At 42.4% G+C, this 18,500-nt stretch overlaps 1 protein-coding gene across 11 annotated transcripts in view; it reads left to right on the top strand.

Annotated features, from left to right (window-relative positions):
• Positions 1 to 566: 566 nt before the first annotated feature.
• The window catches only part of LOC110531054 (V-type proton ATPase subunit H), an 81,625-nt gene continuing 63,691 nt past the window's right edge, over positions 567 to 18,500 (top strand). For 9 of the 11 annotated variants that reach the window (XR_016482723.1, XR_016482722.1, XM_090183025.1 and 6 more), the window contains exons 1-5: positions 567 to 671; positions 6,920 to 7,070; positions 11,865 to 11,964; positions 14,203 to 14,292; positions 17,664 to 17,777. Coding sequence is in view for 9 of the 11 variants with exons in the window: in XM_090183025.1 (XP_090039151.1) it covers positions 6,967 to 7,070; positions 11,865 to 11,964; positions 14,203 to 14,292; positions 17,664 to 17,777 (408 nt within the window). In the remaining 2 variants the exon portion in view is untranslated. Of the gene's footprint in view, positions 1,466 to 6,919; positions 7,071 to 11,864; positions 11,965 to 14,202; positions 14,293 to 17,663; positions 17,778 to 18,500 lie in introns of all 11 variants that reach the window. The other 2 variants (XM_090183023.1, XM_090183020.1) reach the window with 1 other exon arrangement.

Raw genomic sequence — 18,500 nt, 5'->3', positions numbered from 1 at the left:
AGAGTAGAGGTAGGCTGTAGAGTAGAGGTAGGCTGTAGAGTAGAGGTAGACTGTAGAGTAGAGGTAGGCTGTAGAGTAGAGGTAGGCTGTAGAGTAGAGGTAGACTGTAGAGTAGAGGTAGACTGTAGGGTAGATGTAGACTGTAGGGTAGAGGTAGACTTTAGGGTAGAGGTAGACTAGTGTAGAGGTAGATTGTAGAGTAGAGGTAGACTGTAGAGTAGAGGTAGACTGTAGAGTAGAGGTAGACTGTAGAGTAGAGGTAGATTGTAGAGTAGAGGTAGACTGTAGAGTAGAGGTAGACTGTAGAGTAGAGGAAGACTGTAGAGTAGAGGTAGGCTGTAGAGTAGAGGTAGACTGTAGAGTAGAGGTACAGGTAGTCTGTAGGGTAAAGGTAGACTGTAGGGTAGAGGTAAACTGTAGAGTAGAGGTAGTCTATAGAGTAGAGGTAGGCTATAGAGTAGAGGTAGGCTAGGATTTTTTCGGGGGGGGGGGGGGGGGGGGGTTAGACCTATCCAGTTGGTGGCGGCAGCACACCTTTTTGGGTTGTCGTCCGCCATTAAACCCACAGAAGAAGAAGAAAAAGAATCCTCTTCCTACTGGCTCGTGACGTGCAGAACACCATCACATGATATGTGTCTCGTGACGTCGTCTTGTAGTTTGTCAGCTGTCAGGTAGGTGATGTTAATGGTGTTTAGCTTTAATTAATGTTTTATTTTGGTTGTGTCAGTGGTGGGAAGACAGCATTGTAATGTTTCTTTGAGATTCTAGGTTGTGTATTGTCGGTACATTATCTTTACGTTGACGACTTAACTAAGCTAGCCTGCTCCAGAATCATAAAGCTAACCGTTATACTGTATATGGTTCTGACTTGCACCATAGTATTGACATTAGCCAGTTATTGTAGCTGTCGAGAAACGACTCAATCCAATTCAGTAACAACGCTTACTATATTTATCTCGGGATTTGTTGACAATTGCTGTCGATTTAGCCAAATTATAACGTTACAGCTTATGTTTTGTCAATGACAAGCCAACTGAACTCCACGATTGTGTTTAGTCGGCTAGTCGACGTGACTGCACCAGCAACATTAATCATATTGCATTGGCAAAATTAGCTAGCTAACGTTACTTATGTCCTGAGTTGCCTGGCAAAGCTACTGGCAAGCGTTAGCTCATGCCGCGTTCAAGACAACTTGGAAGTGCTTCCAATCACTTGAAATGTAAACAGTTTCTCAGTCATCCAATCAAAATCGTACATTTACTTGGGCTGCGTTCAATTTAAGAGCACTCTTGTCTGAGTGAGCGAGGGCGCAGAATAACTGTGTTCTCTCATTTGTGTCTGGAAGGAGCTAGCCAACATTAGCCAGTTAGCTTGGATGTTTGACTGACGTTGTAAGGTCAGAATGCTCGGATCAACCCTACTCCTCGGCCAGAGTGTCCAGTGTGCGCTCTGAACTCTCCGAGAGGTAAAAGGCTGAATTTACCAACGCTCACTTTGAGTGGTCTCTGGCACTTCGGATTGAATTTACGAACACACCTTTGGATGTAGTAGAACGATGCATTGTAGTTGGCATAGAATAAGAACACTAGGATGGATGGTCATGAACCATTTTATGATGTGATGAATGGTCAGCTACGCTAATATATGTACACACACACAAACTACTGTTCAAAAGTTTGGGGTCACTTACAAATGTCCTTGTTTTTGAAAGAAAGTCAACCTTTTTGTCCAATAAAATAACATCAAATTGATCAGAAATACAGTGTAGAGTTGCAAAGAAAAAGCCATATCTCAGACTGGCCAATAACAATAAAAGATTAAGATGGGCAAAATATCAGACACTGGACAGAGATGGCTTTTTCTTTGCAACTCTGCCTAGAAGGCCAGCATCCCGGAATAGTCTCTTCACTATTGACGTGGAGACGGTGTTTTGTGGATACTATTTAATGAAACCGCCAGTTGTGGACTTGTGAGGCATCTGTTTCTTAAACTAGACACTCTAATGTACCAGTGCTCTTGCTCAATTGTGCACCGGGGCCTCCCACTCCTCTTTCTATTCTGGTTAGTGCCAGTTTGCATGTCTGTGTGTTTCATCTCGAGAATCGGGATGTTAGATTTACTCAGTGGATTTTTATTAAAATGTAAGAAAATAATAATTCAGGCCCTCATTTCTGCGTACTTTTAACTCGGGTCTCGTACATGGACAGAGAAATGCGTAGTTGGTACGCAAACGCGTGCATGTTTGCAGGTCTGGTTAAACCAAACTTTTTGGCCTTTTTGTCCTCCATCCATTTTCATGGGATTTCCTCAGCATTCTAAAGGCCCAATTGTGACAATCACTTCCATTTGCTGTAAATGCAACAATGAAACTTTTGACGCAAATCAACTACTTTTGTTTTATTTAACCTCTTATTTAACTAGGCAAGTCAGTTGAACAAATCTTATTTACAATGACGGCCTACCCTTGCCAAACCCTCCCCTAACCTGGACGACGCTGGGCCAGTTGTGCGCCGCCCTATGGGACTCTCGATCACAGCCGGTTGTGATACAACCTGGGTCTGTAGTGACTCCTCTAGCACTGCGACGCAATGCCTTAGACCGCTGCGCCACCCAGGATCCCACTAACTTTTTGTCTAAGTTGTGGGAAAAGTGGTCAGAGGGTATGACATGGTCGACTTCCCTGCTATTCAAGAAACCAGAACAGAATTATCCGGTACTGATTCAACTTTACAGATGTTTTAGTAACTGCATCAACAACATTTTCTAACTATGTAAACAAACTTAATTTTTTACCACTTTCCCAACAAGCTAGACAAAAGGTTAGTGTATGAGATCTTCTACTTCTTTGCTGAAAACAAATTAAGAATAGCTTCTTCTGTCAATAGAGCTGTTTTAGTAACCCATCATCTGCTTTCATTATAGATTTAGTAAGTCATGTCAGAAGCTAGCAGATTCATAACTTACCAACAACCACTGGAAATTCCAATAAAACTACATCTAGTTTTGAAGTTCACTTCCCTTGCTTTGTCTAACAACTCTCATGAATCTGTGTTTTAGCAATGTGTTTCTCACACTGGCTTTAGCCATGAAGGGAGCAGGCCTGCCAAGGCAACTGTTGCCAAGCAACATGTGCCTCGATGGGAGGACAACGCTTAGCGTGACAGAATTCCCATTTAAAAAAAAAAAATCTGTTTCGGACTGAACTTTGTCCTTCTCAGGATTGTCCCCCTTGCTCTAAATAACCACGGGCTAGTTTGCCTGTCTGTGAAGAGAAGGGCAGCTGTACTTTGATCCTGCTGCTCTGATTGGATAGAGCAAAGCAATCTTCATTCACTTGCTTCATATTTTACCCAATCACTTCTCATTGCACTTCTTTCAGTTTTTCACATGCAACAACTGTAGTTTAGACACTGACCCCAACCACACAGCTACTGATCAGAAGCGCACAACTCGATCTAGATATGTGTTTACATCTGACTAGTCATTTCTTTGCTATCAGTTGAAGCAGCAGACTCAAACTAACGTTGAAAAACAACCTAGCTTGTGAACAAAATTAGACTAACTTAAAGTTGAAGTCGGAAGTTTACATACACTTAGGTTGGAGTCATTAACACTTGTTTTTTCAACCACTCCACAAATTTCTTGTTGACAAACTATAGTTTTGGGAAGGCTGTTGGACATCTACTTTGTGCATGACACAAGTAATTTTTCCAACAATTGTTTACAGACAGATTATTTCACTTATAAATCACTGTATCACAATTCCAGTGGGTCAGAAGTTTACATACACTTAGTTGACTGTGCCTTTAAACAGCTTGGAAAATTCCAGGAAATTATGCCATGGCTTTAGAAGCTTCTGATAGGCTAATTGTCATCATTGGAGGTGTAGCTGTGGATGTATTTCAAGGCCTACCGTCAAACTCGGTGCCTCTGCTTGACATCATGGGAAAATCAAAAGAAATCAGCCAAGACCTCAGAAAAAAAATTGTAGACCTCCACAAGTCTGGTTCATCCTTTGGGAGCAATTTCCAATCGCCTGAAGGTACCACGTTCATCTGTACAAACAATAGTATGCAAGTATAAACACCATGGGACCACGCAGCTGCCATACCGCTCAGGAAGGAGACGCATTCTGTCTCCTAGAGATGAATGTACTTTGGGGCGAAAAGTGCAAATCAATTACAGAACAACAGCAAAGGACCTTGTGAAGATGCTGGAGGAAACGGGTACAAAAGTATCAATATCCACTGTACAACGAGTCCTATATCAACATAACCTGAAAGGCCACTCAGCAAGGAAGAAGCCACTGCTCCAAAACCGCCATAAAAAGAGCCTTGCAAACTGACCACCCACCAATGTAGCTGGTGAAATAGACATTCTTACCTGCCAATACCTAAATCCAGTGTTGTAGTACTTCAGACTGGTCTTGTGGTGTTTACATGTTTCTCTGTCTCGGACGGTGACGACTCGTAATTTCCAGCGGTGTAAAAAACAGCTTCCACTGTCAGCACATAAAACCTCTTCACCAGGCCAAATATATACATGTTTCTTGAAACATATCTTATCGCATATTTAATCCTGGGATTCCTACTTTACTCTTAATATTACTGATTTACTTTCATAGAAAAATAGCCTCAAACTTAGTCTGAAGAAATTGTTGGAATGTTGTGCTTTCACTATTAGTAAAGATGTAAACAAATGTGTGCACAAAATGAGGTAATACGTTTTTTGTGTATATGGAACATTTTGGTTTTAAATAAGAACGTCATTGAAAAGTGTGCATTCAAATTGCCATCGATTTAAAATGAAATTGTGTTCGTTGTCCGTAGCTTATACCTGCCCATACCATAACCCCACTGCACCATGGGGCGCTCTTGTCACAATGTTGACATCAGCAAACCGCTCGCCCACACAACCCTATACACGTGGTCTGCGGTTGTGAAGCCGGTTAGATGTAAAGCCAAATTCTCTAAAACAACGTTGAACGCGGCTTATGGTAGAGAAATGAACAATTCTGGCAACAGCTCTTGTGGGTATTCCTAGAGTCAGCATGCCAATTGCACGCTCCCTCAACTTGAGACATCTGTGGCATTGTGTTGTGACAAAACTGCACATTTTAGAATGGCCTTTTATTGTCCCCAGCACAATGTGCACCTGTGTAATGATCATGCTGTTTAATCAGCTTCTTTATATGTCACACCTGTCAGGTGGATGGATTATCTTGGCAAAGGAGAAGTGCTCACTAACATGAATGTAAACAAATGTGTACACAGAATTTGAGGGAAGCTTTTTGTGCATACAGAAAATGTCTGGTATAATATTTTATTATTATTTTATTTCAGCTGACAACATGGGACCAACATGCGTTTTTGTTCAGTCCATTTGAGTAAATTTGATCTTCATGTCAGATTGGCTTAAAGGGTGCAGCAACACAACTCCCTCTATACAGAATGGAAATGGAAATAAAGATTTTTTTTTTCAATATGATCAATACTAACTTTGCATAATATTGTCGTCTTTAATGTATATTTATACCCCAAACCATATGGTTTCCAACTATTTCATGAGTAGATGTAGATATTCTGTCTTTTTCACAATGAATCACTCTTCCTTTTGAGCCCGGTATGCTCCTATTGAGCCCGGTATGCTCCTATTGAGCCCGGTATGCTCCTATTGAGCCCGGTATGCTCCTATTGAGCCCGGTATGCTCCTATTGAGCCCGGTATGCTCCTATTGAGCCCGGCATGCTCCTATTGAGCCCGGTATGCTCCTATTGAGCCCGGTCGTAGCTGTACTCCATCTTGTCACAACAACAAATCGCAGCACATATTGATGGGTTTACTTCCTGCGTTAACTTAATGAATTTACTGATGGGGTTACTTTTAAGGAATTTCCTTCCTGCTTTGCTCCTATGGGTACACTTGCAATTACTGCCAGTCCACCCATTATGCCATCATTGACTTGACCTGTTCTATTCATTTTATTTCTATGGCTGCACATCCATTAAGGAGGAAAGGAGAAAATGTGCACAATGATGACGCACATTTTTAGACTGGAAAACTAAATGTAAACTGTTAATTTGTAGTATGGCCCTGGACATTTTTATTTTTTTGAATTTGACCCCTTTTTCTCCCCAATTTCGTGGTATCCAATTGCTACAACTCCCGTACGGGCTCGGGAGAGACGAAGGTTGAATGTCATGCGTCCTCCGATACACAACCCAACCAGCCGTACTGCTTCTTAACACAGCGCGCATCCAACCCGGAAGCCAGCCGCACCAATGTGTCGGAGGCTACACCGTGCACCTGGCAACCTTGGCTAGCGCGCACTGCGCCTGGCCCGCCACAGGAGTTGCTGGTGCGCGATGAGACAAGGAGATCCCTACTGACCAATCCCTCCCTAACCCGGACGACGCTAGGCCAATTGTGCGTCGCCCCACGGACCTCCCGGTCGCGGCCGGTTACGACAGAGCCTGGGCGCGAACCCAGGGACTCTGATGGCACAGCTGGCGCTGCAGTACAGCGCCCTTAACCACTGCGCCACCCGGGAGGCCGGCCCTGGACATTTCTGACTTGTAAACTCGTTGTAGAAAGATGAGGCCCGAGTTTCCAACTTGAAAAATATCAGATTCCATCAATGGGACGCTTTACGCAAAAACCTACGTACATTTTAAATCAGAGGTTCCGAGTTGCCTTGAAAGCATCAAGGTAGCTGATGGAAAAAATGAGGATCTTTCTGCAGAGTTGGCCATGAATTCCTGACTGGCACCATAATTAATAGCCTACGCTTTAACAAACTGCTCTCACCAACAGTTGGGCTATTATGAGCAATGTAGAATGTTGCCAAATCAATGTTTAGGAGGACTTGTTGATTCGTGATGGTTTATTATTCATTGATAACCCTCCCTTTCTCCCTCCAGGGAATTATTTATTCTAGTCCAGAGTGGTATTGAACAGGTGTATCAGGATGGATATCCGCGGGGCGGTGGATGCTGCAGTACCCACTAACATCATCGCTGCCAAGGCTGCGGAGGTCAGAGCCAACAAGGTCAACTGGCAGTCATACCTGCAGTAAGTACACCTTCGTCATCATCCTCTTCATCCTCCTGTCACCATGTATCTTCCTCATCAGTTGTCTATAAGACTCTAGGCCTATAATTTCTTAGAATGTCTTTGAATTCTGGTCTTTAGGCCCTACATACTGAAGTCAAAAGTCGCAGATGGGTTTTCTTTGGTTCTCTGTTCTGTGACTCAATGCCTTGTGAATGTTAGTTCCTTTTGTCTGTAGATTTCTAACTCAGACCTTCTACTTCAGGCTGTCGAGGGCCTTAGTGGTCTCAGTAACATAATCACGGACTTGAGAAATGGAACCAGGTTGTATAGTGCTGACTGGTATGTGTGGTATTTCCAGTGTGAATGTCAGCTTTGGATAAGAAGCTCTCTCTGTAATTAGGAACTTACTGTTAAATAGAGAAGTCAAAAGATCCTGACATCCCATAATAGATCAGACCAGAGCTTAACATTGAACTTTTTTAGCCACTTGTCCTTTGGACAAGTATGACAGATTTTTGTTTTACTTTTATTGAAAATTGTGTTGTATGATAAAAGCAACCACTTCACAAAGTAACCATTGTTATCACTGGTCTTGACAATGGAAGACAGCTGATCTCTGATCCCATATATTATATTTCCTGCCGTCGTGTCCTTGAGCAAGGCACTTAACCCCCACAAAGTAAAATACTGCGCTCATGGGCTACTGTATAAAACACATGTGGTCCGTCAACCTTCCATCTGGAGAGATACTGGGTGTGCAGGCTTTTGATTATTTTTTATTTTTTTTGCAATGTGGTGTGTTTGAGCAGGGTTGGAGTGAAATCCTGCCCACCCAGTATCTCTCCTGGACTCTCCTGGAGGATGGTTGGCCACCTTGCACCCCCAGTAACTCTCCCGAAGGATGGTTGGCCACCTTGCACCCCCAGTAACTCTCCCAGAGGATGGTTGGCCACCTTGCACCCCCAGTAACTCTCAAGGAGGATGGTTGGCCACCTTGCACCCCCAGTAACTCTCATGGAGTATGGTTGGCCACCTTGCACCCCCAGTATCTCTCCTGGAGGATGGTTGGCCACCTTGCACCCCAGTAACTCTCATGGAGGATGGTTGGCCACCTTGCACCCCCAGTAACTCTCATGGAGGATGGTTGGCCACCTTGCACCCCCAGTAACTCTCATGGAGGATGGTTGGCTACCTTGCACCCCAGGTATCTCTCCTGGACTCTCCTGGAGGATGGTTGGCCACCTTGCACCCCCAGTAACTCTCCTGGAGGATGGTTGGCCACCTTGCACCCCCAGTAACTCTCCTGGAGGATGGTTGGCCACCTTGCACCCCCAGTAACTCTCCTGGAGGATGGTTGGCCACCTTGCACCCCCAGTAACTCTCCTGGAGGATGGTTGGCCACCTTGCACCCCTAGTAACTCTCCTGGAGGATGGTTGGCCACCTTGCACCCCCAGTAACTCTCCTGGAGGATGGTTGGCCACCTTGCACCCCCAGTAACTCTCCTGGAGGATGGTTGGCCACCTTGCACCCCCAGTAACTCTCCTGGAGGATGGTTGGCCACCTTGCACCCCCAGTAACTCTCCTGGGGGATGGTTGGCCACCCTGCCACATTACAATTATTACCAAATACTTTTTATGTCTTTCTAAAATAATTCCCTCATTCAATTAACCAGGGATCCAGATGGCTAAGGTGGGAGCAGTAACTAAGATGTTGATCTATTTTGTAAGGTTAAAATATTCAGTGTTCAGGGGAGACCTTGACAGCATAGGAGTTGTGTGTCAATTAGGCTTTTGTAAGAATATTTGTCAGAGTTACATGGCCAGTATTGAAAAGAGACTCCTAGCCAATGTTGAGCGCTTGTGAGACTGTTTTACAAGTGGAGTATGCAGCAATGGTTTCATCAACTGCTCCCCGGGTTATACGAGTGCTGGTGGAAAGTTATGTTAGGACATCGGACATGACAATGACATTAATACATGCTAATGGTTAAATAATTAACCAGCCAAACTACACAATAGGTTTGAATTGGCTACTATATAGTTAGTCTGTATATCATTATACAAATGTCAAATGTCTTTCTCCTCTGGCAACGGCCCACTGGCATTATACACAGGTGATGCACACACTGACTTTTCCAGGATTTTCATTGCTGACTAGAAATTAGCTGTAACTGGGCTCACTAGAGGTTATCAAAAAATTTGCAAATGCGATTAGGCTCGCTTTGATCTTAAACACGTTTTGCGACTGCATGATTAAAAGACCGATTATGCCTGTCAATGCAGGCCTATGATATTGATACTCCGATGCAGAGACTGGGAGAACAGTGAGGAAAACATGGCATCCGGGTCGGGACTAGAATTTGTTACATTTGACAGAAGTAGCAAATCTATCTTACGTGATTGAGAGGATCAGCGCAGGCCCTTTTTAGAGCAAAGAGTCTGCTCCACCTTGTCATTCATTACTAGAGCTGTCTGGCGTTGTTGTTAGCCTCCCTCTCATGATGCACAAAAGCTAATACACTTGAATAATGCAACATGGCATGTAGAAATTGTTCATTACTGTTGGCAAAACAATGTCCAGTACAGGCTAGAACACTTTACAGCTTGGTAGGCTAACATTCCTTGCTTGCTTATGACTGAATTCACTACCCTCGTACTTTGTGATACAAACATTTTCTGATTTCAAAGCTGATTGTCACCAAAACAGTTCATTAATAACTTTGGCTACTTCTCCACCAAAAGCGTACAGTATGAACTTCTTCTTATCCCTCGTCTCTTTTCAGCTACATTCCATTGCCACAGTCAGATTCCACAGCCACATTCTGCCTTGTGGATGACGTCCATTACTTTCTTAGTGCCCCCCTTTCTGCCCTCAGAACAGCTTCAATTCGTTGTGGCTCGGACTCTAAAAAGTGTCGAACGTGTTCCACAGGGATGCTGGCCCATGTTGATTCTGATGTTTCCCACAGTCGTGTCAAGTTGGCTGGATGTCCTTTGAGTGGTGGATCATTCTTGATACAAACAGCAGCTTTGCAGTTTTTGACACACTGGTGTGCTTGACACCTGCTACCATAGCCTGCTCAAAGGCACTAAAATATTTTGTTTTGTCTATTCACTGGCACCCAGTACATCTATCTCTCAACTGTCTCAAAGCTTAAAAATCCTTATTTAACCTGTCTCCTCCCATTCATCTACATTGATATAAGTGGATTTAACAAGTGACATCAATAATGGATCATATCTTTCACCTGTTCAGTCTGTCATGGAAAGAGTGTAATGTGTTGTACACTCTGTGTATGTCATCTTAGTGGAAATCCCCCCTCCGGAGTCTAAACTGGGGGAGATGGGGGTTCTACTAAGCTACAGTGCCTTGCGAAAGTATTCGGCCCCCTTGAACTTTGCGACCTTTTGCCACATTTTAGGCTTCAAACATAAAGATATAAAACTGTATTTTTTTGTGAAGAATCAACAACAAGTGGGACACAATCATGAAGTGGAATGACATTTATTGGATATTTCAAACTTTTTTAACAAATCAAAAACTGAAAAATTGGGCGTGCAAAATTATTCAGCCTCTTTACTTTCAGTGCAGCAAACTCTCTCCAGAAGTTCAGTGAGGATCTCTGAATGATCCAATGTTGACCTAAATGACTAATGATGATAAATACAATCCACCTGTGTGTAATCAAGTCTCCGTATAAATGCACCTGCACTGTGATAGTCTCAGAGGTCCGTTAAAAGCGCAGAGAGCATCATGAAGAACAAGGAACACACCAGGCAGGTCCGAGATACTGTTGTGAAGAAGTTTAAAGCCGGATTTGGATACAAAAAGATTTCCCAAGCTTTAAACATCCCAAGGAGCACTGTGCAAGCGATAATATTGAAATGGAAGGAGTATCAGACCACTGCAAATCTACCAAGACCTGGCCGTTCCTCTAAACTTCCAGCTCATACAAGGAGAAGACTGATCAGAGATGCAGCCAAGAGGCCCATGATCACTCTGGATGAACTGCAGAGATCTACAGCTGAGGTGGGATACTCTGTCCATAGGACAACAATCAGTCGTATATTGCACAAATCTGGCCTTTATGGAAGAGTGGCAAGAAGATTGGCAAGCCATTTCTTAAAGATATCCATAAAAAGTGTCGTTTAAAGTTTGCCACAAGCCACCTGGGAGACACACCAAACATGTGGAAGAAGGTGCTCTGGTCAGATGAAACCAAAATTGAACTTTTTGGCAACAATGCAAAACGTTATGTTTGGCGTAAAAGCAACACAGCTCATCACCCTGAACACACCATCCCCACTGTCAAACATGGTGGTGGCAGCATCATGGTTTGGGCCTGCTTTTTTTCAGCAGGGACAGGGAAGATGGATGGAACCAAATACAGGACCATTCTGGAAGAAAACCTGATGTAGTCTTCAAAAGACCTGAGACTGGGACGGAGATGTGTCTTCCAACAAGACAATGATCCAAAACATAAAGCAAAATCTACAATGGAATGGTTCAAAAATAAACATATCCAGGTTTTAGAATGGCCAAGTCAAAGTCCAGACCTGAATCCAATCGAGAATCTGTGGATACCCCAAGCGACTTACAGCTGTAATCGCAGCAAAAGGTGGCGCTACAAAGTATTAACTTAAGGGGGCTGAATAATTTTGCAAATATTTCACGGGAGGAATATGAATGTAATAATTTCTATTACATTGTGTGTTCTCTGTCTGAGGTGATAGGATTTGATAGAAGCATGTTATATTTGAGAGGACTAATGTGAAGTAGTATTGTAATTATCATGCTGTGTTTGTCTCAGGGGCCAGATGATCTCTGCCGAGGACTGTGAGTTCATTAAGAAGTTTGAAGTGGCTCATTCTGAGGAGAAACAGACCATCCTCACAAATGAAGGACATCAGGTACAACAGGGAATTTTCAGAAATTGTAATCCTTGAGGGGGGGGGGGGGGTTCAAACGGTGTTATTTAAATTTTTTAAATTCATTTTTGTGATGAAAAAGCGCTTTCAATGTAAACTGAAATGACTAAAACCGTATGCATGCATTTTAGCTGTTAGTGCACAATAAAGGTAAAAGAAGTAGTGCCTAGTAGTAGTGCCTGGCGTCTGTCACATGACCCAGAAATGTAGAATGTGTCTGGGTAAGCATCATATAAAATATAAAAACATATTTGTACAATATATTTATCTGGACACTTTCTATTTTTGATATTGCTACTATGCAAATATGCAAGTAACCATTTCACTGTACCATTCACAACTTCTGTATCCTGTGCATGTGACAAATAAACATTGATTTGATATAGTATGTGTTTACCAGAGAGAGTCATGTGAACAGCAGGACCTGCACCAAAGTCAGGTTAGGATATAGGCAGGCTACTACTTTCACCGCTTTAAGTATTGACATCTTTGGTTGATTACTACACTACTCACTCTGTATAGCACATGGCTTCACATGTGAATCCTTAAAGAGATAGATGGGGCTACGGCTTAAGAGCGTGTGAATGATGCTGAATAGGTGTAGACAAAGAAGAGCTCTCCAGTAGGTGTACAAAAACATTCAAGGGCCATTTTCTCAAAAGTGGGGTTACCTACTTTATCAACTTTCAAAGCAGAATTACATTCCCATTATGGTAGAGAAATTATTACATTATCTGGCAACAGCTCTGGTAGACATTCCTGCAGTCAGCATGCCAATTAGAAATGTCCTTGTTTTTGAAAGGAACGCAATACATTTTTTTTTTTTTGGTCCATTTTAAAACAACATCAAATTGATCAGAAATGCAGTGTAGACATTGGTAATGTTGTAAATTACTTTTGTAGCTGGAGACATGACATTTATGGGAATATCTACATGGGCGTACAGAGGCCCATTATCAGCATCCATCACCCTTTGAGAACCAATCTAGGTAACCATAGACCAACATAAACACCTAGATGAAGAAAAAAAACATAAATCTACAAAAACCCCTTGACAGTACGATTACCCTAGAATGAGACAAAAACACACATCACCCATGTCACACCCTGACCTAACCAAAATAATAAAGAAAACAAAGCTAGATCTACAAGATAGATCTACTGTCTCTATTATATTATGACAGACCAGCTAGATCTAGCTGGTCTGTCATCATATAATAGAGACAGTAGATCTATCTTCACTACCCTATTGTGACAGACCAGCTAGATCTACCCTCTCTATTTTATTATGACAGACCAGCTACTCAATACTGCCCCCTGTTCCCAAAGAAGTTAGAGGCAGTACAACTGGCCTTCAGACTAGTTGAGCATCAGTATTTGTGGGTTCTATTACAGGCTCAAAATGGCCAGAAACAAAACTTTCTAATGAAACTTGTCAACCAAATGTATTTATACAGCCCTTTTTTTTATACATCAGCCGATGTCACAAAGTGCTGTACAGAAACCCAGCCTAAAACCCCAAACTGCAAGCAATGCAGGTGTAGAAACACGGTGGCAAGGAAAAATTCCCTAGAAAGGCAGGTACCCAGGAAGAAACCAAGAGAGGATCCAGGCTCTGAGGGGTGGCCAGTCCTCTTCTGGCTGTGCCGGGTGGAGTTTATAACAGAACATGGCCAAGATGTTCAAATATTAATAAATGACCAGCATGGTCAAATAATAATAATCACAGTAGTTGTCGAGGGTGCAGCAAGTCAGCACCTCAGGAGTAAATTTCAGTTGGCTTTTCATAGCAGATCATTCAGAGCATCTCTACCGCTCCTGTTGTCTCTAGAGAGTTGAAAACAGCAGGTCTGGGACAGGTAGCACGTCCGGTGAACAGGTGGACAGCAGCACGACCAGGTGGACTGGGGACAGCAAGGAGTCATCATGCCAGGTAGTCCTGAGCTATGGTCCTTGGGCTCAGGTCCTCCGAGAGAGAGAATTAGAGGCTGCATACTTAAATTCACACAGGACACCGGATAAGACCGGAGAAATACTCCAGATATAACAGACTGATGGTTAGCATGGGTGTATCAAAAGTGCTGGAGTACAGAGCCAAAACAATAAAACGTGTCTCACTATCCCAATACTGTTGGAGCTCACTGTATCCTCCAAGATGATTTTCAGATTAGTTTGTCTTCAGGATGTCATAGTAATGGGTATATTTTCTTCCTTCTCCAGTGTGCCAGGACGTTCCTGAACCTGATGGCTCACATCTCTAAGGAGCAGACTGTCCAGTACATCCTCACCCTAATAGATGATACCCTGCAGGTAACACCTGCTTACAGACACACATGCACACACTTATATATTCGCTTACATTTGGACAAATGAGATGCAAATATACAGTACCAGTCAAAGGTTTGGACACACCTACACATTCAAGGGTTTTTCTTTATTTTTATTATTTACACACATGATATCATTAAGTATTCAAAAAAAGTGTGAAACAAGTTCTTCAAAGTAGCCACCCTTTGCCTTTGATTGCAGCTTTGCACACTCTTGGCATTCTCTTGACCAGCTTCATGAGGAATGCTTTTCCAACAGTCTTGAAGGAGTTCCCACATATGCTGAGCACTTGTTGGCTGCTTTTCCTTCACTCTGCGTTCCAACTCATCTCAAACCATCTCAATTGGGTTGAGGTTGTGGGATTGTGGAGACCTGGTCATCAGATGCAGCACTCATCAAATAGTCCTTACACAGTCTGGAGGTGTGTTTTGGGTCATTGTCCTGTTGAAAACAAATGATGGTCCCAATAAGCTCAAACCAGATGGGATGGCGTATTTCTGCAGAATGATGTGGTAGTCATGCTGGTTAAGTGTGCTTTGAATTCTAAATAAATCACAGACCGTGCTGGTTAACCTCTCTGGCGCAGGCGTGCCGCTAGCGACCAACCTCAACAACTGCAGAGCGCCAAATTAAAATCACAGAAATAGTAATGATAAACATTCATGAAAAAACAAGTGTTATACATCGGTTAAAATATTAATTTCTTGTTAATCCAGCCGCTTTGTCAGATTTCAAAAAGTCTTTACGGCGAAAGCATACCATGCGATTATCTGAGGACAGCGCCCCGCACACAAAAGCATACAAACATTTTCCAACCAAGCAGATGAGTCACAAAAGTCAGAAATAGCAATAAAATTAATCACTTACTTTTCTTCATCTGGTTGCAATCAGAAGGGTCCCAGTTACACAAATGGTTTTGTTCGATAAAGTCCCTCTTTATATCCCAAAAACTCAGTGTTGTTGGCTCATTTTGTTCAGTAATCCACTGGCTTAAAGGCGGTCAAAACATGCAGACAAATACGTCCTAATAGTACCGGTAAAGTTTGTCAACATGTCAAACGATGTTTATAACTAATCCTCAGGGTGTCAATTATCTAAATAATCGATAATATTTCAACCGTACAATAGCGTATTCAATAGAAAGGAAAAAGATCGAAGGTCGCGCACACAGTCACACGCACAAACCATTACTGCATGCTTCCCCAGTCCCCTAACAAAAAGGTATTTTTCTTTGTCGTTTTTCAGAAAACAAGCCTGAAACCATTTCTAAAGACTGTTGACATCTAGTGGAAGCCATAGGAACTGGAATCTGGCCCCTAACCATTTACATAGTCAATATGCATTCAATGGAAAACCAGTCACATCAAAAAAATGGATGGATTTTCCTCGGGTTTTCACCTACCATAGCAGTTCTGTTATACTCACAGACATTATTCTGTCACTAAAAAGTTGTGCCTTGAATTCTAAATAAATCACTGACAGTATCACCAGCAAAGCACCCACACACCATCACACCTCATCCTCCTCTATGCTTCACAGTGGGAACCACACGTGGAGATCATCCGTTCACCTACTCTGCGTCTCACAAAGACACGGCGGTTGGAACCAAAAATCTCAAATTTGAACTCATCAGACCAAGGGACAGATTTCCACCGCTCTAATGTCCATTGCTCATTTTTCTTGGCCCAAATAAGTCTTCTTATTGGTGTCCTTTAGTGGTGGTTTCTTTGCAAGAATTCGACCATGAAGCCCTGATTTACGCAGTCTCCTCTGAACAGTTGATGTTGATGTGTCTGTTACTTGAACTGTGAAGCATATTTGAAGCAGTTGACTCTAATGAACGTATCCTCTGCGTCTTCCTTTCCTGTGTCGGTCCTCATGAGAGCCAGTTTCATCATAGTTTTTGCGACTGCACTTGAAGAAACGTTCAAAGTTCTTTACATTTTCCGCATTGAATGACCATCTCTTAAAATGTGCTTATTTGAGCTGTTTTTGCTGTAATGTGGACTTAGTCTTTTATCAAATAGGGATATCTTCTGTATACCACCCCTACCTTGTCACAACACAACTGATTGGCTGAAACGCATTAAGAAGGAAAGAAATTACACATTAACTTTTAACAAGGCACACCTGTTAATTTAAATGCATTCCAGGTGACTACTTCATGAAGCTGGTTGAGAGAATGCCAAGCATGTGCAAAACTGTCATGAAGGCAATGGGTGGCTACTTTGAAGAATCTCAAATATGTTTTGAATTGTTTAACACTTTTTTTGGTTACCTGATTCCATTTGTGTTATTTCATAGTTTTGATGTCTTCACTATTCTATAGTGTAGAAAATACTAAGAATAAAGAAAAACCCTTGAATGAATACGTGTGTCCTAAATTTTTCTCGTACTCTACATTAGCATATAACCTTCTATAAGTTAACTTATAGACTTTTACTGTTTTTCCTCCCTGAGTCTCTCTGGACAGTTATTACTGTTAAGTTCACTTATTGACTTTTGTCTGGGAATTTCAATGTAGGTGTCTCCGGAACTTTCATTACGCACACCTATCCCCAATTCTCACTGATTAGTACGTGGAAAAGTGTGCCCTTTGGTTTCCATTGGGTTGTCTGTTATTGTTCCCATGTCCGTTGGTGGTGTGAGTACCACCAATGGACATGTTGTGCTGCGTGCTATATATGTTGTGTATTACGGGTCAACAAGGTTTACCCTCACTCTTTTGTTTGGGTACAGCCCAGTGTTTTTGTATACGCGTTTGTTTTGGTTGTATTTGGGGCAGCAGGTAGCCTAGTGGTTAGAGCTTTGGGCCAGTAACCGAAAGGTTGCTAGATCAAATCCTAAAGCTGTAATTCTGCCTCTGAACAAGGCAGAATTACACTGTTTCTAGGCCGTCATTGTAAATAATAATTTGTTCTTAACTGACTTGCCTAGTTAAATAAAGGTAAAATAAATAAAAACCTATTGTGTATTCTCTCTCCTGTGTCTCAAATCTTTTATACCAGCGTGACATTAGAACCACTAGATGTTAAAACCGGGTTCTAGTGTTTCTGTATGAGAACCACTAGAAGTTAAAACAGGTTCCTTCAGAACTTCTAGAAACTTCAAACTCAACTCTGGACTTCGAAACCAGTTCCAATGTATATTTTCGTTGTTCCCCTCTAACCAGGGACTGATTTAGAAGTGGGACACCAGGTGTGCAATTCATTGTCAGGTAGAACAGAAAACCAGCAGGCTTTGGACCTCGCAGGTTAAGAGTTGAATATCCCTTCAGTAGAAGAGAGAACCGATTTATTGTGTTCCTTTAGAACCACTAGATGTTAAAACAGGGTTCTGTTGTGTTTCTGTAGGAGAACCACCTAAGGGTGAACATCTTCTTTGACTACGCCAAGAAGACAAAGAACACCGCCTGGTCCTACTTTCTTCCCATGCTCAACCGCCAGGACCTATTTACCGTCCACATGGTTAGTATCACTACACCACCCACAAGCCTACAACTATCACCGGAGGTGAAATGGAAGGAGAGGGAGGGAGGTGGGATATGGGAGGAGATGGTGAAAGGAAGTTTCCTGAGGGAGAGATTAAGAAAAGTTGAAGAGGAGGAAAAGATGGACTATTCAAAGGCATATTTCTTAGGATGTTTTCAGAATGACCAGAAGGTTATTTGCATGAAGATTACATTTCCATTTTTGTGTGGTCTTTCTTATAAAGTATACTGAACAAAAATATAAACGCAACATGTAAAGTGTTGATCCCATGTTTCATGAGCTGAAATAAAGATCCTAGAAATGTTCCAAATGTACAAAAAGCTTATTTCTCTCAAATTTTATGCACAAATTTGCTTACGTCCCTGTTAGTGAGCATTTCTCCTTTTGCCAAGATAATCCATCCACCTGACAGCGGTGGCATATCAAGAAGCTGATTAAACAGCATGATCATCATGGGCTCCCGAGTGGCTCAGCGGTCTAAGGCACTGCATCTCAGTGCAAGAGGCGTCACTACAGTCCCTGGTTCTATTCCAGGCTGTTTCACATTTGACCGTGATTGAGAGTCCCATAGGGCAGCGCGCAATTGGCCCAGCGTTGGCTGGAGTAGATCGTCATTGTAAATAACAATTTGTTCTAAACCGACTTGCCTAGTCAAATAAAATAAAAAAATTAAGGGAAATTACACAGGTGCACCTTGTG

This window comes from Oncorhynchus mykiss, chromosome 8 (genome assembly GCF_057628025.1).
Source record: "Oncorhynchus mykiss isolate SJ-2025 chromosome 8, ASM5762802v1, whole genome shotgun sequence".
NCBI classification, from domain to species: domain Eukaryota; kingdom Metazoa; phylum Chordata; class Actinopteri; order Salmoniformes; family Salmonidae; genus Oncorhynchus; species Oncorhynchus mykiss.
This window is presented reverse-complemented; position numbering and strand designations above follow the sequence as displayed.